Source organism: Xenopus tropicalis, chromosome 8 (genome assembly GCF_000004195.4).
Source record: "Xenopus tropicalis strain Nigerian chromosome 8, UCB_Xtro_10.0, whole genome shotgun sequence".
NCBI classification, from domain to species: Eukaryota; Metazoa; Chordata; class Amphibia; order Anura; family Pipidae; genus Xenopus; species Xenopus tropicalis.
In genome coordinates this window covers 48574430-48598885 of record NC_030684.2, presented here as the reverse complement: position 1 = coordinate 48598885, position 24456 = coordinate 48574430, and the positions used below count along the sequence as shown (strand labels likewise).

Below are 24456 nucleotides of genomic sequence, written 5' to 3'. Positions count from 1 at the left end.
AGTATCGCACTTGTGAAAAAATAAAAAAAAAGGTTTATTTATATTCCCAATGTTTCGGTCACATTGCATGACCTTTCTCAAAGTAGAACAAGCAAACAGTGATATATATGTATATATTTCTTTTTTGTACTTCTCCGTGTATCACTTAGAAAAAAAAGAGGCATTTTTAAAGCAATAAGGAAAGTGATAGTTCAGCGGGCTGTTAATGAAGGAAGAAAGGGCACTCCCTGTGCAACGGTTCAGATCCAGTAACTCAAGCTAGCTGAGACTGTCACTTGCAAAGCTGAATGTGATGCTAATAATTCTTTTCCCTTACTGACCTGCCTAACATAATAAGCACAAGATTTTAAAGAATAACTATACAATAGAGCAAGCAGGAATCTATCAGCTGTAGAATTTTCTGGGGAAGCAAGACTGGAAACATGTCAGCTTGGCAGACTGTAACCCACAGGAGCAGCAGTCAGAAGGTGACCCGTGGTTTTAGAATTAGCATTTTCTGCTAGGCGTGCATGCTCTGGGAAGGAACAAAGTAGTCCCCAATCAGCTGGGGCTGTTCTAAAGTTCATGAGGTTTACCAAATTAAAAGATATCCGTTAAGCATCTTAGCTTTATAATATTTATGGCCCCAATGCAAGTAAAATCCATGGGTGAAAGCTGTTGTGTCAGTTATGAAGCTCACAATACTCTATTAATATATATAAACACACTACATGAAAAAGAAACAGATATGGACATTGCCTATCTAGTTTAATAAGGGCTGACATGGGTTATGGGCAGCCACTGGATGGTTGGTCAGTATAAGCCATGAGTGTTTGTATAGTGCACCATTTTGTTTCCGAATATGAAAACACAAACATATTAAAATGTGGAACAAAAAGAACGTGAAAACCTTAAATTTTCCAAGGTTTTTACATTTTCATAAGATTTTTTTGCGATTTTTTTATTGTCTTTAAATAAACTAGTGTTTGAGTAAAAGAAAATGCGTTTGCGGAAAAATTTAAGCACATGTTGTCACATTTTTTTTCCACGCAATTTTTTTTCCACACAATTTTTTTCCACACAATCTCTGTTTTGAAATGAAATAAATCATATTTGTATATGTTTTTCATTTTAGAAAATTAATTTCAAGTCTCTTCCAAGGTAGCTTTTCCCCCTGTATCCATAGTTTCAAAATACTCCAACAAGAGTCTAGTTCAGTAAACCCATGCCCAAACTCCCAAGCAGAGATCCAGTCAGGACCCGCTTACCCTTTAATCTGCCTCTTCACAATCAGCCTAAATTGGCCCGAATACATATGCAAAATCTTCTGATCCACCTCCCACCAAGAGCCAAGGGATTCCAGAAGTGACGGCCTACCCCTATTGGGTACTCACAGGTACCTGACACAAGACTCTAGCTCCAACTATGGCACGGTCGAAAACATAAAGACCAGACTTATTGTTGATTCAGTTCTTTCCTACCGTGATCTTAACGTCCGCCCAGTGAATAAGGAATTAGGCAGGGGTTGTTAAATATACATATGATACAAAACCCAACCCTATAGCTCACTTGTAAAGATGCAGTAACCAGAATCCAAATGAATGAAATATTCTTAATAAATGAATGAAAAGGGATTTCTCAAAGAAACAAAAGCATTCAACTCTATCAGCCCTTTTCTCTTCACACATATAAATGGCTGCTGCTGTAATCTGAAATATGAACATGCAGTGCTATATATTACGAACCCTTCTGGCACAAACTGTGTTAATGCAAATGAGAAACAACTTGTCCGCAGGATACAACGCCAAAATGGTAAAAGAGGAGAATGAAATTGGCCGAGTGAAAAATGCCTCCTCACCTAAAGACAGATCAGACTATAGAATATGCCTCCAGTGGGACTCAGTGCTGCAAATTTAGTAATGAAACGGAAGATGAAATTGGATGTGTTCCTTGAGCAAAGTCACATATGCGGCACTGGGAATGGATTTTTTTATGTTATGGGTTTTCTTAAAACAAGCAAATAATTCACAGCTAGGGTACAAATATAGTGTTATAGAAATCATTCATGGATAGCATAATAGCCTAAATGTCAGGTTTAGTTCTGGTCTGAAAACCATGTTTAGTTCTTTTTCCAGTGATTACCGTGCAGGCTTTCATCTTTGATAAATAATGTACGGCATAAAGCAGTTCTAGGGAATCTGCAGTATATAGCAGGAATTGCATAAGGTTAATTATTTTTTGTGAAATGGAGTCTTTCACACAAACGCTTGTACGGCGTGAATAGCCCTTTATTACAGCACAGAGAGGCAACACGTCGAGCTGGTGTTGCCTTTGAAACGTGAATCAGAACCCCCTTTGCTTACAAAGTTTGTGAATGATGCCACATGTTTACCTATGAATGATTTAAAAAGGTGACTTCAAAAAAGGTATTACCTTAAAAAACATTACAGTACATTGCCACTCACATCTATTGGAGGCACTCCCATCTACTGCAGCTGGATGTCACTCCTAAGTTTCACATATCCAGACAGACTAAAGACAAATATCGCTGGTTTGAGTGAAAAAAAAATAAGAACTTAAAAAAGATGGACCCTTGACTTGAATCCAGCAAAAGGCAAAGGTAGAAGTAGCACTAAGCCATGTCAACAAAAACGACAACGGGATAGCAAATGTTATGAAAACTGCAGGCCTGAACATCCCAATTACCCTTTAACCACTATACAATATACACATTTCTGTTCAGCTAGGGAAATTCTACAGCTGAGTTCCACAGGATGCTGAGGGAGATCGCTCTCACTACAATCATTTAACTCTGTACTCTATCCTATTTTTTTGTATACTAGAAGCCATTACATCCCTGTTTTTACTTACTACTCGCCAAGGTTTACTTTACCAATCAACCAATAAGCTTATCTATATAAAGTGTATGTGGATTCCTAGTTTGTAATGATAATAAGTATTGGTTTATAAAGAAATCATACAACATAGTTCAGGGCTGTCTAACTGGAGGCTCACAGATCAGCTGTGCAGTATCAGACTGAGATGCCAGGGGCCCACCAGAAAACCTTGGACCATGGCCCATTTTCTAAACTATTATTCCTCCTCTCCTCCCTCAACTTCTTTATTATCCAAGTCTCTTTCCTCTATCCATCCATCTTTTTTCCCATACAGAAATAGGGAATGACCATGCAATTGGCCAAATAGTTAGAAGCAAGAGGGCCCACTGACACCTGGGCTCACCGGGAGTTTTCCTAGTATCCTGATGGACCAGTCCGACACTGCCTCTGTGTAACTGTGGACTCTACTGCTATGTACAACATTAGCATTTTAATATTAGATACATATATCCCATACTATTGAGCCCATTACATGACAAAGATTGTTCAGGTATGGGACCTGTCATGCAAAATTCTCAGGACCTAGGGTTTTCCAGATAAGGGATCTTTCCATAATTTGGATCTCCATACCTAAAAAATCATTTAGACATTTACTAAATCCAACAGGATTGTTTTGCCTCCAATAAGGATTAATCATATCTTCGTTGGGATCAAGTACAAGGTATTGTTTTATTACTACAGAAAAAAGGGAAATATAAACAAATGTAATTTGATTAAAATAGAATGTATGGAAGCTGACCTTCCTGTAATTGGGAGCTTTCTAGATAATGGGTTTCCGGATAACAGATCCCATACCTGTACAGCCCTGACATAGATGCATCTGTTTTAGGTAAAAAACATGGCTCTGTCTGAATTGGACGCCAAAATCTATGCCTGGCTCTCTATATGACTACTATATATACTTGTAACTGTAGTTGGCTATATCTATAATATCAGATATTTATCTTAGAGCCTACATCAATGTAAAAAGCGTAGGGGACACTATTAAGGTAAAGTAATTGCAAACACAAAGTTTGATATAGGTATTGTAATTTATATCTTTTGAACAGAAGAAACGATACTGTAGCTGCCAGAACACTACCGAACAGTTGCTACAGGTTATGAAATGTGGAGCAAATTTTGAATGTGTTATTATTTTTCCCTATGTCACCATACAATATTTTCTACATGCCTATTTGTCTACAACATTCTCCATCTTCCAGCTACAGCATGCCTGCCTAGTTCTCCACATCGTCCAGATATTGCTTGTTTGGATGACAGCCTAACCATCACAGCACTCAGTGTAGAGCTGGCAAGGGGATGCAAGGAATATTTTCACAACATTTGGAGTTAAGTCTAGATGACACCTGGAAGCAAATCTGTGTGTTTTTTTTATTGTTTATCTGAACCCCCTGCAAATCTGTCCCATTGTGCACCTCTCTAAAGTAAGTAGTCCAAAGTTAATTACAGATGCAAGAGAATTCACCAATGAAAATCCTGCTTACCCTCCCTACATCATTCATCTTGCTGTTAACTACCATACAGAGATAACTGTGCAAAGTTAGGATTCTCACTATTACATGCAATAAATCAGAAGGAGGGAGGACATACTGCTGTTTAACTGTTCTGTGCTAGTATTTAATGCTTAAAGCTTCAGGTAACACTTCAGGGCAAAGAACATTCAGCCAGACTTAAGGTGGCCTTACATGGGCAGATTTTAGCTGCCGCTTTGGCTCCTTTAGACTGACTCGTCAGCTTATCTGCCCATGTATGGGGCCCTTCGACTGGCCTCCCTGACCAATATCTGGCCAAAAAGTGGGCAGATGTTGATTGGACTGGCTTGAATTTTCAATGCATTAGGAGCCATATCAGTTCATTGATGCAGACCTCACTCTGACTTTTCCTGTGCCCTTCATTACAATGCGATCGTAGAGCCAATGGATCCCATTAGATATGCTGTGGGCATATCTGGGGAAAGATTTGCTCGTTTGACGACCTCGCCAAATGAGCAAATCTTAGTGCATAGCCACCTTTGCACAGGTTCAGTTCTCATTGTTCGATCCCCTTTCATTCTTTGGCCCTTAAGAATTGGAGAAATGTTTATTTGTATTATCTAGCTTTAAGACTTAAATCCCACTTATGTTAAATTCCACTAAAGGATGGTTGAGCTCCAGTGCTCAGATGCCGTATAAGAGCGCAACTTTGAGGAGGCATTTCCATCACACGCAAAGCGTTCTTTATTTACTAAAGAACTAATTGCAAAAGCTTTCAATTTCCATTTCCAATTAACAACATCTAAAGAAGCTAAACAAACCAGCAGCAGCACATAATGCATATTTTTATAGTGAACGTTATCAGCAGATTAAAGGAATGCTCTTTTCATACACATCAGACCAAGGCTGAAAAAAAACATAATTTTTGTACTTTGCTTAAAATCTTATCATAGCTGATGAAGCTGTGTTTTTAAATTAGAAAAGAAAACGTATGTAATCAAAAGTACTCCTATAAAGTCTGCCGGTGACACACTGGAAATGACTATAAATACACCCGTGACAGCAGAAAATCACACATACTTCATTAGCTACTAGGTGTTCTAAGTAACAAGTCACATCTTGGCATATTTGAGTGTTGTTAAAATTATTTACATAAATATGAAAATTTAAGCCAAATCCTGTATATAAAACATTTCTGTGCCATAAACTTTAAGATTTTATGTAAACTACAGACTCGTGGGGGAGGGCAGAGTTGGCTTAATGGCTGAGCGAATGGCTATATGACAGACAGAAGTTGGTGCGCCCTAAAGACCCTACACCAAAGCACATGAAAAGTAAGGTGGTCTATACCTTATACCTCTATAGAGTGCTCTAAATTATACATTGGGGAGACAAAACAACCTCTCTGTAAGAGAATGGCCCAACATAGGAGGGCTAACTCCTCTGGGCAAGACTCAGCAGTCTATCTACACCTCAAGCAAAAGGACACTCTTTTGAGGACAGAAATGTGCCTATTTTGGACCTAGGCAACCTAGGGTTGAAAGTGGCCATTAATGCCAGACTGGAAAAACCATTCCTGAAGAGAGGAGGGGGCCTGCGACACCGCTTGTCATCAACATACAATGCCACTTTGACATCCTTATCCTGGTGGTTTCACAACAATTCACACTTCCAGTCATGTACTTTGAAAGATTAACACCTGCATCAATGAGAATCATGCTACCATTGTGACTGGATCATACTTTCTTACACCCGTCAGTTTCAGCCAACACCTAATTGAATAAGTTCAATGGAACCATTATGATTGGATGTCTGTGACTGTACTACCATCAAGGGTTTAATGCCGGGGAATTCCCTACCAGTCATATGAACTGGATGAGTGGTGATAAAATCTCAGAAATGTCCGGTTGTTTTAGTCTTAATTCTACAAGATACTCTATATAACAGATCTATATATAATAAGCCAGGCAGTGTTTAATAAATTATGTAAAAATTAAGACCTTATGTAAGCTACAGAGTTTGAGCCAGTTTGGTTGTGCTGAATCACTTTTTCTGTTTCATTAGATAGATCACTGCATTGTTCTTGCTGTGTGGTCAGATCTAATGCAGTTCTCATGAACTAAAAAAAAAAAAAAGCTTCCACAAATGAAAACGTGGTCCCTAGTCAACCAGTCGACTGAAAAATTATAAATCTAGAGAATAGGCAAAGCAAGCTGATTCAGTGCTTGAAGAAACTGTGACTTCCAGCTTATATGGCAGATTATTGGCCCCCTATTTTGAGGCAATAGTATGGCCTCCCTGACAGATATATGACTGGGAAGGTTGAAAAATTTTGTTGGTGAGACTGAATAAGGTCATGATCTGGTCCTCTACTGAGAGATCTGTACAAAGCCTCTATGTGAACAGATCATTGAGTGAGCACAAAAGATTGTATCAATCAACACCATGTGTGGCCAGGTTTAGTATTTGTAATTAGATTATAAGATCCAGATGAAGGGGGTTTCACAATGTATGTGCAATTTACAAGTATATCCCATTTTAAATTAAGGTTTAAACATAGGGTACTGGATGAGCATTCTTAAATATAGAGACATTATCAAGCATTCATCCAAACATTTAGCTCTTGCACTTATACCAAACATCTGTACATAGATTGATAGTGGTAGAAAGACAGATACATAGATGGGTAGTGGTTAGGTGGGTTTGTATGCTTAGTATCATGACGCAGATTACATTTGCACTTACCCTACTATGCCTTTTAAATTAGACAGCCCATGCATAGTAAATCAATAAGTTAGGTTGAAAAAATACACATGAACATCAAGTTCAACCTTTTATACCTATATATAACCTGACTAACTGCTAACTGATCCAGAGGAAGGCAAAACAAAGCCTCCTGAAGCCTCTCTAATTTGCCTCAGAAGAAGAAAAATTCCTTCCTGACTCCAAAATGACAATCGGACCAATCCCTTAATCAGCTTGTACTAAGAGCTATCTCCCCTACCCCTGTATTCCCTCACTTGTACTGAGCGCTATCTCCCATAACACTGTATTCCCTCACTTGTACTGAGAGCTATCTCCCATAACCCTGTATTCCCTCACTTGTACTAAGAGCTATCTCCCCTACCCCTGTATTCCCTCACTTGTACTGAGAGCTATCTCCCATAACCCTGTATTCCCTCACTTGTACTGAGAGCTATCTCCCATAACCCTGTATTCCCTCACTTGTACTGAGAGCTATCTCCCATACCCTGTATTCCCTCACTTGTACTGAGAGCTATCTCCCCTACCCCTGTATTCCCTCACTTGTACTGAGAGCTATCTCCCCTACCCCTGTATTCCCTCACTTGTACTGAGAGCTATCTCCCATAACCCTGTATTCCCTCACTTGTACTGAGAGCTATCTCCCATAACCCTGTATTCCCTCACTTGTACTGAGAGCTATCTCCCCTACCCCTGTATTCCCTCACTTGTACTGAGCTATCTCCCCTACCCCTGTATTCCCTCACTTGTACTGAGAGCTATCTCCCATACCCCTGTATTCCCTCACTTGTACTGAGAGCTATCTCCCATACCCCTGTATTCCCTCACTTATACTGAGCTATCTCCCCTACCCCTGTATTCCCTCACTTGTACTGAGAGCTATCTCCCCTACCCCTGTATTCCCTCACTTGTACTGAGAGCTATCTCCCATACCCCTGTATTCCCTCACTTGTACTGAGAGCTATCTCCCCTACCCCTGTATTCCCTCACTTGTACTGAGAGCTATCTCCCCTACCCCTGTATTCCCTCACTTGTACTGAGAGCTATCTCCCATACCCCTGTATTCCCTCACTTGTACTGAGAGCTATGTCCCCTACCCCTGTATTCCCTCACTTGTACCGAGAGCTATCTCCCATAACCCTGTATTCCCTCACTTGTACCAAGAGCTATCTCCCATACCCCTGTATTCCTTCACTTTACTGAGAGCTATCTCCCATAACCCTGTATTCCCTCACTTGTACTGAGAGCTATCTCTCATACCCCTGTATTCCCTCACTTGTACTGAGAGCTATCTCCCATAACCCTGTATTCCCTCACTTGTACTGAGAGCTATCTCCCATACCCCTGTATTCCCTCACTTGTACTGAGAGCTATCTCCCATACCCCTGTATTCCCTCACTTGTACTGAGAGCTATCTCCCATAACCCTGTATTCCCTCACTTGTACTGAGAGCTATCTCCCATACCCCTGTATTCCCTCACTTGTACTGAGAGCTATCTCCCATAACCCTGTATTCCCTCACTTGTACTGAGAGCTATCTCCCATAACCCTGTATTCCCTCACTTGTACTGAGAGCTATCTCCCATACCCCTGTATTCCCTCACTTGTACTGAGAGCTATCTCCCATACCCCTGTATTCCCTCACTTGTACTGAGAGCTATCTCCCCTACCCCTGTATTCCCTCACTTGTACTGAGAGCTATCTCCCATACCCCTGTATTCCCTCACTTGTACTGAGAGCTATGTCCCCTACCCCTGTATTCCCTCACTTGTACTGAGAGCTATCTCCCATACCCCTGTATTCCCTCACTTGTACTGAGAGCTATCTCCCATAACCCTGTATTCCCTCACTTGTACTGAGAGCTATCCCCCATACCCCTGTATTCCTTCACTTTACTGAGAGCTATCTCCCATAACCCTGTATTCCCTCACTTGTACTGAGAGCTATCTCCCATACCCCTGTATTCCCTCACTTGTACTGAGAGCTATCTCCCATAACCCTGTATTCCCTCACTTGTACTGAGAGCTATCTCCCATACCCCTGTATTCCCTCACTTGTACTGAGAGCTATCTCCCATAACCCTGTATTCCCTCACTTGCTAAAAAGCCATCCAACCCCTTCTTAAAGCTATATAATGTATCAGGCAGAATAACTGAGTCAGTGAGGGAATTCCACAGCTCTCACTGTAAAAAAAACAAAACACCTTGCCTATATTTAGACGGAACCTCTTTTCCTCTAATGGGAGCGAAATCCCTCATTATCTACCCAGTCCCATATTTGTATATCTGGGGAAGAAGGGCTATGTCTGAAAATCTAAAGAGTAAGATGGGATCAAATGGGAATGGGGTGCCTCTAACTTGAACTGGGGGCCAGGGGAAGCAGCCCCATACCATGATATTAATCAAATAAGCCAGTCTTTTCCATAGACAGTGATCCAGCTATACTGTAGTGCCAGAATTGTACATTTCAGTATGTGGCTTGGAAGTACTAACTCTTAAAGTGATGAATAATTTAAATGGCAAGCATAGGCAAAGCCAAGTGTTCATGAGCAATGTGTTTTCTTATAATGTCCAACAGAACCCTGAAATGTGAGATCTATGGTAATGGTATGCTGATATATGTGGTGTAGCTTTGTAGATTCATTGATCTGCAGTGTCTTATGGGTTTAAAGTAAGAGAGACTTGCACCTTTATTCACTTATATAGTTTATTATAGACTTTCTTTCAAAAACCATAATAATTTCACAGAAATGTTGCCCTGGATATTAATTGCTGTATACAGTAGGTCTGCCATCCATCTGAAGAACTAAATGAGTTTGGCTTAGGCTTTACTATCTATCCCACCAGCCTAGCACTAAATTCCCAATTAAGACAAAGGTGACTAAGGCAGCACTGTCTAAACCTGCCCTGAAGTGTTTGGATCCGTTGCCAGCTCTTTTTTGGATGAAAGCAGCCGTTCTTGTAGCTACAGTTTTTATCCGCTCGCTAATCTGTCTATCTCCTCTGCGTTAATGAACAAAATAGGATTTGTGCTGCTTCTTTCTCAGCCGTATTCCAGAGAAAATAACCCCAAGGTTACATTTGTTTTTTCTTTTTTTTTCCCCCTTAATGTAACTTGCAAACAGAGTGTAATTTGAGAGCACAGAAGACTGTATAGGTGTACAACAGCAATTTTTGCAATGACAGTGCAGAGCGGGGATATGAGATCTGTGTGCTAATGAGCTGACACTGCAGAGGCTGTGAAGATCTAGTGGAATGCACTGCAATAGCACCGCACAAAAACACAGCTCCTTTCAAGTAAATTTCATCTGGAGAGCCAAAGCAGTATTAATTCTGTGTAAAGAGGCAAGCTACCAAAGAGGCCGTATTCTCCATTCTGCAATCATTTGCAAAAGGCATCAAGCCTATATTTATATCAGACTTCTGATCTGCACTGCAAACATCTGCTCTAAAGCTCTAGCAACGGAAAATGTTCTTCCAATTTGATCAAATATCAGATAAAATAAATAGGCAAAGAATGCTGTATTTGTAGTTCATGAATGTGTTAGAGATCTCTGAAGTAAAGCAGTCTGCAGCATATGTTTAAAACTTTGCTGTGAAATCACATTGCTAACATGGGGATGCACCATGACACCGCAATTAAGGGGGGAAGGTGTAATAATGATCAGAGTAAATTAAGTAATCTAATGGTGCAGGGTGATCCATTAAAGAAACTCCACCCAAATACAACTTCAACCTTTTGAAAAGTAAAAATAATTTCAAGCAACTTTGCAGTATACATCAATTACAAAACATGTAGCCTTTTCATGATTTTTAATGTAATAATATGATTTGGAACAGTTACCTAACCACAGCCCCCTGTTCTCATGCTGAATACTTTGATACTTAAATTAAAAAAAGTAATAGTTATTGACTGTCCTCAGCCTGCCTTCTGCCTACATCTGCCAAATCCCAGAATTTCAGGCAAACATGATACCAATAAGGAAAGGAACTTCACAGTGCAATGCATTGAGGGTTATGTAGTTCCTGCATGCTGCCTATAAGCTGTGGAAAAGTTGTTACAATTTGCAACATCAATGTTTTAGTCCCTCCTCCCCTGCCAGGATTTCAAATGAAGCAAAAAGAGAAGAACCGTTTTGCTGTTGGATTTAAGCATATAAAAATGGCATTGGATAATTCGTACTATTCATACAAAGATTACACTGACAGGTATATTAGGAGAGGCCGAAATTCCCCTTTAATGATAAATGATAAAAGTTTATGAGAAAGTTTATGTTATGAGATTCTAAAACTATTATTCTTATTAGTTATTGTCATAAATTCAAGTGACATAATGGACCACAGAAATGTCCACATATGCCGCACATCATAATCATTAGGGCCACCAATCCTCAGGGATAACTTTTTGTTTTATAAGATGAATTGTGGCCAGTCAGGGAATTAATGGCAAGATAAACCAGCAAGTATAATAAAAGGCACACAGTTTTTCTATGTATATGAACCCATGGCTAGTGATGAGCAAAATGTTTTTTTGGCAGACATGGATTCGCTGTGAAATTCCACATTTTGCTATTGGCAAATGTTTTGGTAAAACTGCAGCAAAAATTTGTCGAGTGAGGAAAAAGTTGAGGGCGCGTCAAACAGTCCATACCTGATATCAGCAGGCTTGTTATAACAGCTATGGGTTAATACTAGGTGGGGGTGGATCTAAGGTGCAACAGAGCCAGTAGTATGACAAATCATATCATTAGGCAATCATAAAAAGCTTGAAATATTTTGTTCCCCATGTGCAGGTGTCAGTATATCCTGGAAGCAATGTTTTCCCAACTTTAGAATGCAGTCTGACACTGCAGGAGTATTCAGTCTCTTGTTAATGACATTAGGGCCGGTGGAATATAGCATGCACTCGAGGCCCCTTCAGAAGCAAAGTGTTAATCCATGTGGTGCACGTTACCCTAGTACCAAGTCAAGTCACTGTGTGCTTCAAGGGCACTGCTTTGTAGTGGCAGCATTAAATACTCAGACACTCAGAAAGATTATTTATCATGGAGTCAGGCATTTCTAAAGCACTACAATGGCATACACTGCATCATTGTGCTCTCTATAGCAAGGCTCAGAACAGTTTGCTTCCTTCCCATCAGTTTTGAAACAGAAATCCTAAAAATCTCAAGATCAATGTTTTTTCAGCACAAACTGAACAAAATGCATCATTTTAGCATCCCTGTCCATCCGACCTGTTTTAAATTCCTTCCCTGTAGCCCAGACCATCTATTTCTTTCTGTCATTCCTAACACACAAAAGCACAACTGGTAGGGACAGAAAAGGTTTTCTGGAAGCCCACACAGTGCAATGGATTAGCCCGCAGTGTACATTGTGCAAAGTGTATGCAAAACCCCCCACCTTTATTTTTCTCACCCACACCAGCAAGGAAAAGTATTCTGACATTTGAAAATGATTACTGGCTTTAACGCCAGCTCAGCTTTAGATTTCTACAGCAATGGGTCTAACATCAAAGTTGAATGCCACAGGTTTCCATCATTATTGCTAAGGAACAATGTATTAACTGACAATTAGCAGCCACTTTGCTTTGCTTCTTAATCTCTATACTGTATTTGGCTTTTCAGGAAAGAAAGTCGCTTGGCAGTGATGTAGCAAAAGGTGGAACAAACATTTGGGAAATGCATTGCTTTTACAACAGGTCACCAATTTGGCGAAAGCCTTAGTTCCTAACCTAACCAAAGTCATATCGAATCAAGACTTTAACACCCTGTGCAACTAAAGGGAACATTTTTTTTAAAACCCCACTGTTTTTGGAAGCGGTGGGGTGGGTTGATTCTCAAATTTGAAGGCTTTGGGTTCAGTTTGGGGTTTGTCTGCATCTTTATTGGAGGATCTGTATTCTGCAAAATAGTAAAATTATTTTTCATTGCATTTCTTGTATTATAACATTGATTTCATGACCACAAAATCTAAGGCCCATTATGTTGTTCTCAACTGATCTGATATTCCGATGTTTTTAATCTTATAAAAAACCCAAACTCTGACCATAATTTCCGAGAAGAAACTTCCATTTTATTTTACATTTTTCCCCTTCACAATAATCCCATAGGCGTATGCTCATCTCCTGAGTTAGAACATCACAGAGAAGATGTGGACTAAACACTGTTCTGTCTGTTCTTTCTGGAATGTAGTAGTTTCTGACATTATAAATATACATTATACATAAATATATAGAGAAGACAATATGAGTCTGCCACTATTAAATGGAGCAGCAATTACCCAGAGTGACATTTGGCTCAGAAGGGTCACTATGTCCTAACCTATCTCTTTATCTAAATCGATCATTATCACTCTATTTTCCTTTGCAACTAATGCTATGATACTGTATATTGAGCAATGGTGCAACACGTGATGCCCATCTGGATAAGTACTTTAGTATTCTTTCTTTCTTGCTAACAGCAACTGATATCCCTCATCACACCATTTTCCGTAGGCTTAAAACCCTCAAAATCATTGGAATAGTTATCCATATATAGTAAAAGTGGTTGACTGACATCCTGTTAAAGTCCAGATCCAACTTCTTGCATATCTTAGCAACCTGTATACATACTGTAGGTACCAATTTGATACAGTGCAGTAACCTATTAGAACCAATCAGTAATCAGCTCTGATCTGTCTTAGCCAGCTAAGTTAATAAAAACGAATGCCTTACTGGCTGATGAAGGGCACATTTGAATACATAGTGAACCCATAAAACCATACGCTATTCTGAAACAACCACGTGATACACCCTTACCTAATAATTTATGCTTGCCAGTATTCAAAAATCAGAAATATTCTGATTAAAATCAGAGTTGGTGACAACTAGGTTATTTTATTTTAAAAGCTTAAATTGTACTTTGAAGCCAATAAAATTTAGATCTACATGACAGTGAGGATGGTGTTGAGAGTCCAGGATTTAATAAAGGATTGGAAATATAATGATACAATATGGAAGAACTGTAGATTATTTAAAAAAATGCTACTACTTGTAGATAGACTTACTATAGTCTAAAAACTCTTAAGAGATATTGCTGGAAACCCTCTATCCTAGACACTTTGAAGATCCTTGGTATAACTTATCCAATCCACGGAATAAAATTAGAATAACCTGACCCACAAGGCATTTCAAACCAAACTCCCATCAGTGTTGCACACTACTAACCCGCCAACTTGCCAACTTGGTGGAAGATTTTCACCTACTCACAGTATGGAACATCAATAAGCATTCCACCTATAGCAATGATTACAAGATAGTCGATACATATAGATATAGATACATATAGAGGTATGAGATCTGTTATATAGAATACTTGCAACCTGGGGTCTTGGATCACCATACTTTGTCTACAAAACATAATTTAAATCTTAAATAAACCCCATAGGATTGTTTTGTCCCCAATAAGGATTTGTTACATCATTGTTGACAAGAGACTACTATTATTATGGAAATCAAAATGAAATTATTTTCTAAAATTTTAATTACTTGATTGAAATGGAGCCTATGGGAGATGACCTTCCCATAATTGCTTTCTGGATAATGGGTTTCCGGATAAGGGATCCCATTCCTGTATCAGAATGCAAACTACATTAAAATAGCATGCTAGTGACATGTATTTAATATAAGCCATTTGTTTCAATCATTTCGATACAAATAGACAAATGTTATCAAACTTTTGGTGAAAAAAATGTATTTTTAAATAAACTGGGATAATCTAAAAAAAAAAAAATCTTCCCAAAACAGCCAGTTGTCCAATTCCTTAAATAAATCCCTACATCACCATATGAGATCCTAGGAAATGTAGTTTTCAACTAAAACCTGGCATCCCTGCAGTGCCCACATACACCATCTACCTGCCTTGTGCATAGGAAAGCAACAAATTCAGATATTTCTTTTCTGCACTAGAGCTTTTGTCATTGTGCTTCTTAAACCTTGAAGCAGAATCCTTTCAGTCTCCCAAGTCTCTGTATTTTATCTACAAAGATCTGTTGTGTTGGTTTACAAAGCAGCATTAGCAGCTGCAGACATCTGACTGCGGGCAGTAAACTTAGCCCTGGACTACAGACATTGATTAGTCATTCCAGCAATGAAGAGGACTGTGAAAGTAGGAAGATCTTAAATAGTTATGCGATATAAACCCTAATATAAAGCTGCACCTCGGGGACTGCGTTCAGCAACACTTCACACATCAATTTCCCAAGCATACTTATTATTTCATGCGGCCCATAGAAATGAATCAGGTACTGCAGAGCAGAACTCATTAAATATCACCATAAAATGATGATGTCTTGGAATTCCTCAGATTTAGTAGTGCTCATCAACATATTCTATTGGATTGTGACCAGCAATGAGAATAAAACATTAATGGGGCAAATGTGTATACATATCTTCCAATGTGAAAAAATGCAGAACATCCCCCCCCCAAAAAAAAATGTTAGACATTTCAAATCTGTATCTTCCAGGTCCTGAGAAACCCCTTGAGGCCTTCAAAGGACAGTGGATGTTGGAAATTGCAGGGGTACTAGGGAATGCTTCAACAGGCCCAGACCCTAAAGGGTTCTCCTATAGAACTATGCCTATTAACTCTTTATTATTTCTCCTATAGAGCCATAAAACCCTATTTACATTTTACCATGTTTTACATTTAATGGTTGTCAGCCCCAGACGTCTGGTTCTTTGGTGGGCCCTAGAATGTCCAGTCTGGCATTGTGGCAGCTGAAATATAGCTTAAGGGCTGTGGGCTGAACATGCCCCGATATACCAGCAGACTTAATTCAGACATCTGGCACACAAAGCCACATTTTCTTTCAATTAAATAAATAGTGTACTGTGTGAATACATGTGCCAGATGCATCTATATAAGTCTGTTCTATCTTAAAATATTCAGCTATCCCACAGTGCAGTAATATGCATGTTCTTTTTGTGGGTTGGTTCATACAGATTGAAATGGCCAAGTTTGGAACAAACTTTATTTTAACTAAATACATCTTGTAAAAAATGTTCTTCTTCATCATTTACACACCCCTCCTCACTCATGTCACAGACTATGACCACACAGGCCCACCCATTTAGGCATTGGGGTGCACATAGTGATGCATCTGGGACTACATGAGTATCACAGAGCAACATGAAAGGGGCTGAGGTTTATAATTGTGGGTACAAGGTGGGAAAGTCAACTTTAACAATACTACATTGATTTAGGCCTAGTATTATCCTCTGAAGTATTTTTTGTACTTTTTATTACATTACATCTTTTATATCTCTCAGAATAAAGTTTATTTCCACCACTCTATATTGAAGACCAAAATTGTATTGTTAAGCATACCCTACTACACAATTGTAATCAAATATTTAGCACACAGATATGAAGCATGCAAACTACTACTACAGGTATCCTCTGCCATGGCCCTTCCTAGGAATGCTGGGAGCTGGAATTCTAATTTGCTGGCTGACAGCAGATCCTTGAATTGAAAATTGCAATTTTATAGCATCTAGATTGCTGCAGGTTTGAAGGACCAGAAATTCCAGGCAATGAAAATGTAGATTTACACTTACACTTCTGCAAAGTTCTGTATCATTTCTGCAAATTACATTTCTATTTACCAATACATTTACTTTCATCTTTTAGGGCTTTCTGTCCCAAGTCACCTATGTGGAGGCTGTATGGTAAACAGACTTATAGATGCCTGCAGACACCACAGCAAATGTCATATAAATCAGGACTTCTGCTTCAATAAAAACACTTTGCAGGTATTCAACAGCGAAATATGGCTTGTAAATGACAACAGATCATTTTACATTTCTTCGGTGTTCCTTTACTCACATGCATTGGTCACAGAGAAACTGTTGGACGAATCCAAGTGGTCTACATGGTGAAACAGCTGGAACGGCCTCTCTGTGTTGTTTTGGTTGGTGTTGTGCAACTGCACGGCAAATAAAAAAGCACTGTGCTCTTGTATTGTGTTTCTCATGAAAAGTCCACCTGAAAATCATAAATATGATTATGTACAAACTGCAGTAGAATGCCAGGCCTGTTCAGTGTTGCTGCATGTGAGACTGCAAAGGCAAATTAAATACATGGGATTTATAGCTAGCCAAGATGCATTCTGTCATGGTAAAAAAGGGGTGCATGTAAACTGACCAAAATGCATTGCATTTGCTTTCCTTACAGCAATGAAATAGGTTAGGGAAAGGCTAAGCCCAAGCACTGCACAGCCCTGTGATATCTGCCGTGTTCCTTTTTAATGCAGTTTGCTGACTTCAGTTCTTCTCCAGCTCCCAGAAGGAATAACAAGGGCAAAGATAGTCAGCAATGCTCAAGATGTGGCGGAATGGAAATTGTGCACGGTTACCTACAGAGGCATATGGGGCACTCATTTTCCCTTTCAGTCAGATCTGGCCTGCTGGCTTTCCCATAGCAAATACCATCCCCATTCCCCATATTCATCTACAAAAAAATGTATCTCTCTACTACCCACTATGGCATGCAGCTTATTGGATGTCGATTAACTGTGTGAATTCTCAGTGGAGTTAGTGGATGAAATTAGAACTTAAAATGATAATGAGAGTCATGGAATGATAGAATTTACTCTGTAACTTCCCAAAATACATTCAAAAATAGGTCAGGTGGGGGGGATCACAAACTTATTCCCTATACAATAATTTCATCCCCAAGTCCTCAAGACCTCTTGCATCTGCTGAGCCTTTAAACAAATAGATAAAGAACATACATTTGTCCATTTTATTTCAGTATCCTAGTAACCACAACAGCTTCTGTACTTAACCAACAGCAACAAATTGCCCAAAAAAATGGGGATCCCAACACATGAATGGTGGGTAAACAGCTATCAAATGATATTCTGAATCAAAGCTATAGAACTGGGATGGAGCCAGGGGTGCAGTATGAATGAATTATTGCACTTGTACCGGGTGCAAACTTCACCCAAAAGTTATACAGTAAGAGCAAGCAGTTTGTGATTGGCTGTAGGTGCAGCCATGGAACTCATTCTGTGAATGAGAATTTGCCAGAGAGATGATTGCTGTGACTGCAATATTTGCAGGAGTTAATGAGATAATGTCAGTGATAAATATAATTGTGATTCAATGCACGAAAATGTTTAATATCACCAAGAATGTGCCATTTCACTACAATACAAGCCCTTTGAGGTGCCATTGTTTTATAAAGGGATACATTTATCACTGCTGCTGGTTATAATGCAGGGGAGCTGCAGCATCCTCCAGCCCCATCTTCACACTGCAGCTGACACTAGTCTAGGCATAGACATTGTGGTTACTAGAGAACTATGACTCCCATTCTCCCAGCATTCTTGTGCCAGCTCTGCTGGAAGTGGGAGACTGGGAGTTGCTGTACCATAACAGCTAAAGGCTGATTGATCCTGAGTTAATGTGAACAGCTCCAGAGACTCCAGCAGTTCCTGATTTGTGATTAGCTGGGATCATTGAATTGTGCCAAAGGGGCTGAAGAGAATAAGGCCATAAAGTTTTTATTTCAGAAGTAACAAACTTCTCTCAGGCAGGGGCTTAAAGTAATGAATCCTGTATCTTATGCACTTCCATGATATACTGTAATGCTGCAGGATTTCTTTTCTCACTTGCCAAAGTAGAGGCAATCTGCAATAGTATGTATATAGGAGCTGGAAGGGTTGCTTGGTTTTATCCCTTACTACTGAATCAATGTATTATCCATTCTTAAAGGCGGACAGAGGACATTGCAGATCGGGTATGAGACCCCCATCCACCAAACAAGAACATGCAGTGTGTTAAATCATTTATTCGGAACTGTCAAGATAAATGTGTGTAAAGAGTTGTGGGGAGATTTATTTTCAATGAATGCATTTAACTTGGGTAACCTAAAGCCTGGGGCCGGGAGGGGGTTAGAGGCTATCACCCCAGTGACATTGGTCAGTAGTAGTAGAGCATAGGGTTCCATGGAAGCAAATACACCACAGCGGCTACTGGGAATCCCCGACAGCAGCGGTATAGTTATACTGCGGAGAAACACAATGAGAGTATATTATTGTGTATGGGGTTGCGGGGCCAGAACCCAGAGGCCGCAGAAAGGTTGGCAGCCACTTTGGGGAGCGCTTAACCCATGCAGCACTGAGCGCAGACACCGCTCCCTCCTGGGTCGCCCGACTCCAAGACGCGCACAATGCGGATCGCAGCATCGGCGTTTTCCTGCCCAGCCATCCAAACCAATGTGCCGGAAATGTCTCCGCTAAAGTCTAGCAACTTTCCTGCAGTGAGCGCTGCGCTTAGCGCTGGCCCCTAGAGAGGGGGGTACAGACAGGAGCCGACCCCTCCTGCACTCTCTCCCGACCAGCATCTGCCCCTTTCATTAGCATGCAGCCTGGCTTTATAGCCAAATGCACCGGCACGTAAGGGGATCAGGCAATGGGAAATGATTGGCATTTTTGCTGCCTAGATATCCCCTCTTTAAAATAAAAGTAAAAGTTGAAAGCCGGTATAATGAAAGCAAATGGCAAACCTATAAGAGGCATATGAAGAGGTCTATCCATAGGCAGCTGTGCTGCACCCATAGGACTATAAGAAGTGCTGCGCTGCACAAACACACAATGCAGGACTATGCAGGACTAGGTAGGACTATGCAGGACTAGGGAGGCTTGTGCTGTAGTGGGGGGGGTCTCTTGTGCACTTACCGATATTGATAGTGTTGGGGAACCCTCCACAGCTCTCCCCCACAAGGCTGAGCAGCAGCAGGAAGACAGTCTGCACCTCGTTTTGCCCCATTTCCAGCTTTGCCAATTCAATTTCTAAAACGAAACTGAGCCCGCCGGGGCCGGAGTGGCGGCTCTGCCTGTCCTGCTCCCTATTTACAGCACCCTGGACAGTTCCATTGGCAGCTGCGCTGCGGATCCCGGCAAAGCGCTCCTTCTCCTTAGGATAGGAAACCGGGGACTTTCCCTTGATGGTGCTGGAGGAGAAAGAGGAAGGAAGGGAGAGGAGGAAGAAAAAAAAAAATCTGATGAAAAAGAGTCTTCCAATTGGTCCGGTAGGGGGGTTATTGATGAAAGTTGGTGTGACGCTGAATTAAAGCAGCATCCTTCAGCTCGGCTACACTGCAGCCCCGAGAAGACTGCAAAGCACAAGCTCTGCATTTGTCTACAGCGAGATACAATCGATAGGAGCACATCAGCCTCACATGGAACAGCCCATTCATTGCTCAGCGCAGCCGGGTCCCCGCCACACACTGGCGCTCAGGGGGCTGCACAGCCATTACCGGGGGCATTACCGGGGCGGCAAAAGGGCAACATAAGCAGTTTTATCCACAAGCAGGGAGCCCGCATATAGACACACACACACACATATACACACAAATACAAACAGAAATACACACACACACAGAAACACAGAAACACACACATATACACAGCAACACACACACAGAAACACACACACACATATACACAGAAACATACACACACACATATACACAGAAACACACACATACACAGAAACACACACTCACACACATACACAGAAACACACACTCACATACATACACACACACATATATACACAGAAACACACACACACAGAAACACACACATACACAGAAACACACACTCACATACATACACACACATATATACACAGAAAAACACACACACACAGAAACACACATACACAAACACACACACACATACACACATACACAGAAACACACACATACACACACAAACACACACACATATACACAGAAACACACACACAGAAACACACACACACACTCACATACACACATACACAGAAACACACACATACACAGAAACACACACACACAGAAACACACACACATACACAGAAACACACACTCACATACACACATACACAAAACACACACTCACATACACAAAACACACACACACAGACTCACACATACACAGAAACACACTCACACACACATACACATATACACACATACACAGAAACACACACTCACATTCACATATACACACATACACAGAAACACACACACACAGACTCACACATACACAGAAACACACACACATACACATATACACACATACACAGAAACACACACACAGAAACACACACTCACACACACATATACACACAAATATACACACACATACACAGAAACACACAACACACATACACAGAAATACACACACACATACACATACACACACAAACACACACATACATATACAAAACACTTTCACACACACACACACACACACATATATACAGAAACACACACACTCATACATATACAGAAACACACACACGCACACACTTACACACACTCATATATATACAGAAACACACACACACACTTACACACACATATACAGAAACGCACACACTTACAAACACTCATACATATACAGAAACCCACACACATATACAGAAACACGCACACACTTACACACACTCATACATATACAGAAACACACACACACTCTTACAATACACGAACACAATCACACACACTTACATACATATACAGAAACACACACACACTCTTACAATACACGAACACAATCACACACACTTACATACATATACAGAAACATACACACACATACAACACACACTTACTTACATACACACAACACACACACACACATACATACATACATACATACAAACACAGAACTTGAAAGAGGTAACACCAAGTGCACCGGACGGCAGGATAATCTTTTAAAACTTGGTCTTTATTTATCCATTTAAAAACATACAACACCTAACGCGTTTCGTGCACATTTGCACTTAATCATAGGCAGGAAGCATACAAACACACACATATACAAAAACACACACACATACATAGACGTACATACACACACTCACACACATACATAGATGCACACACACACCCATATACAGAAAAACACCTATACACACACACTTACAAACATTCATACATATACAGAAACACACACACACTTTCATTCACACATTGGCTACATACACACAGAAGATTTTCAGCTATTCAAAAATGTCACTGTAACACTGTGTGTACCAATGTGGTCAATCTGTCCTTTCTTATACACACTTACACACAAACAGTATCCACACAACTCATATTTTCCTTGCACACATAAACTGCTCTCAATAACATACATACCCGACTGTTACAAATGCACAATTCATTGTTAGACACACAGCCATATGCACAAACCTTGCACCTATTCACACTCATTCTGCCACATCTCTTGTCCCTTCCCTGACACCTCACACACACACACACAGACAACAATAGCAAGCACACACACTTACCCTAACACATAGAAATACATACCTCACACATATAAACACATATATTCTAACCATATCTCATTCATATTCTCATGTCAGTATGTCAGCAGTTTACAAATAAGCTGCCTTTGGAATTGTTAGTTCAGCTAGACATTAAGCACTCAGTCACAGGGCACTGGTGCATTTAACCATAGAAATGTTTCATTGGAACAGTTGCTTTGGGTTAGTCATGCTGCTAAAATGTAGGAGGTAAAAGGTGCAATAGCGAGGTCTGGCTTATGTATTAAAATGAGGGGGCCTGTTTATCGTTTTTAACTTTATAAATCAATTAAAACACATATTTGCCATGGGCTATTTCAAAGGGACCTGCAAAATGTGCATTATGTGCGATTTTTGACCATAGAATGATAGAAAGCTCATGTACCAATTAATTTACTTCTGTGCAAGCAGTGAATGTATGTGATTTTCACTTGGCTCCACACGTAAAGACCAAAATGAACCACAAAGACTGCTCATAGTATTACACACCTGTACTGTACATCAATAACAGTCTTAAAAACATAGGGCCCTATAAATGAGATATTAATTAACAAAATTCATTTCAGATCATTTGAAAATAAATTAAAAAAAACAAAACTCAGCTTTTGAACTTTCTACTTTAACCCAGAGCTTGTGCAAACCATTATTTCTAATGGAACATTATTTCCAATATTTTCTTTTTGCAAATTTTACATTCTTTTTTAAGTGAAAACTTAACATGTACCACTTTGTTTACCTTATATAACTAAGCCATATAAATGTAGTAATGTGACCTTTTCCTATATTATTTTTCTAGTGTCCATTCTGGAAGAAATAACTGTTTTACTTTCTATTGAAAGCAAAAGAACACCTTTTGGTATTTTATAAATAAATTACAGGTATAGAATTCCTTATCCAGAAACCCGTTATCCAGAAAGTTCCAAATTACGGAAAGGCCATCTCCCATAGACTCCATTATAAGGAAAAGCATTTTTCTCTGTAATAATAAAATACCTTGTATTTGATCCCAGTTAAGATATAATGAATCCTTATTGGAGGCAAAACACTTAGGGGTGTATTAATTAATATTGGAGGAAAACATCAATAGTGATGTTGCCCATAGCGACCAATCAGATCTTGCTTTGTTTTCCAACTTTCTAATTTTATTGCTGATTAGATGGTGATGTTTTTTACCATTGTTAGTAAATACACCCCTTAAACTATCTGAAAACTCAGAAGAAGACTTTTGTCTTACGGTATGTCAATGTCCTCAAGCCAAGGATCACTTGTGCAATCAGTTCTCAACTGACTGGATTTTCAAATTTGCCTGATAGATATCTGGCCAATTGTCAGACAGTCAGGTAGATACCATACTTGGACCAATAAGATGCCAACTGGATCTAGAGGGTCTCAATTGCCAGCTTCACACAGTTTCTTGCATTTTTTGCAAAATGTAGAAATAAATCAATATATATTGGAACTTTTATCTAATGTCAAGCCTAAATGATGTCAAACAAAAAAATATATACAAATATTGGTGCACATTCTCTAATATTAGTGCACATTAATGGGGCATCACTTGAACTTCAGCTGGTGAAGTTTTTCTAGAATCCTGCCATTGCTGTCTTTCATAAGTGAAGGAACCAGTAAGGTAAGGGTGATGTAGCTTAAAGAAAAGCTCTTTTAATGTACATTCAATATGGCAAATGCCTTATTAAACCATAATCATTATTCTGTTACAAAGCATTTACTATATTTAATGCCTTGTGCTTTAAACACAATATTGTCTCAAAGCCACAAAACTAGAGATACATGTAATTCCATGGGGTAATAGCTCAGAATACCCATATAATCAGGGGCGTATTATTGTCAGAAAATGTGTATAAGAGCTCCAATCCAACGTGAAGTGCTAAACCTTCAGACACAGGGACCATAGGACAACAGTGTTACGTGCATTGAGAATATTTAGGAGTGTAGGGAGAAAGCACATTAATAATCAGGGACAAACCAAGGTCAGTATA

General features: G+C 39.7%; 1 protein-coding gene across 5 annotated transcripts in view; it reads right to left on the bottom strand.

The window, feature by feature from the left end:
* gria3 (glutamate receptor, ionotropic, AMPA 3) overlaps positions 1 to 20433 on the bottom strand; it is a 176827-nt gene extending 156394 nt beyond the window's left edge. For 2 of the 5 annotated variants that reach the window (XR_001171456.3, XM_018096128.2), the window contains exons 1-2: positions 19831 to 20433; positions 16974 to 17132 (exon numbers count right to left, since the gene is read on the bottom strand). Coding sequence is in view for 4 of the 5 variants with exons in the window: in XM_018096128.2 (XP_017951617.1) it covers positions 16974 to 17132; positions 19831 to 19921 (250 nt within the window). In the remaining variant the exon portion in view is untranslated. 5 annotated transcript variants of the gene reach the window in all.
* Between the last annotated feature and the right edge of the window lie 4023 nt (positions 20434 to 24456).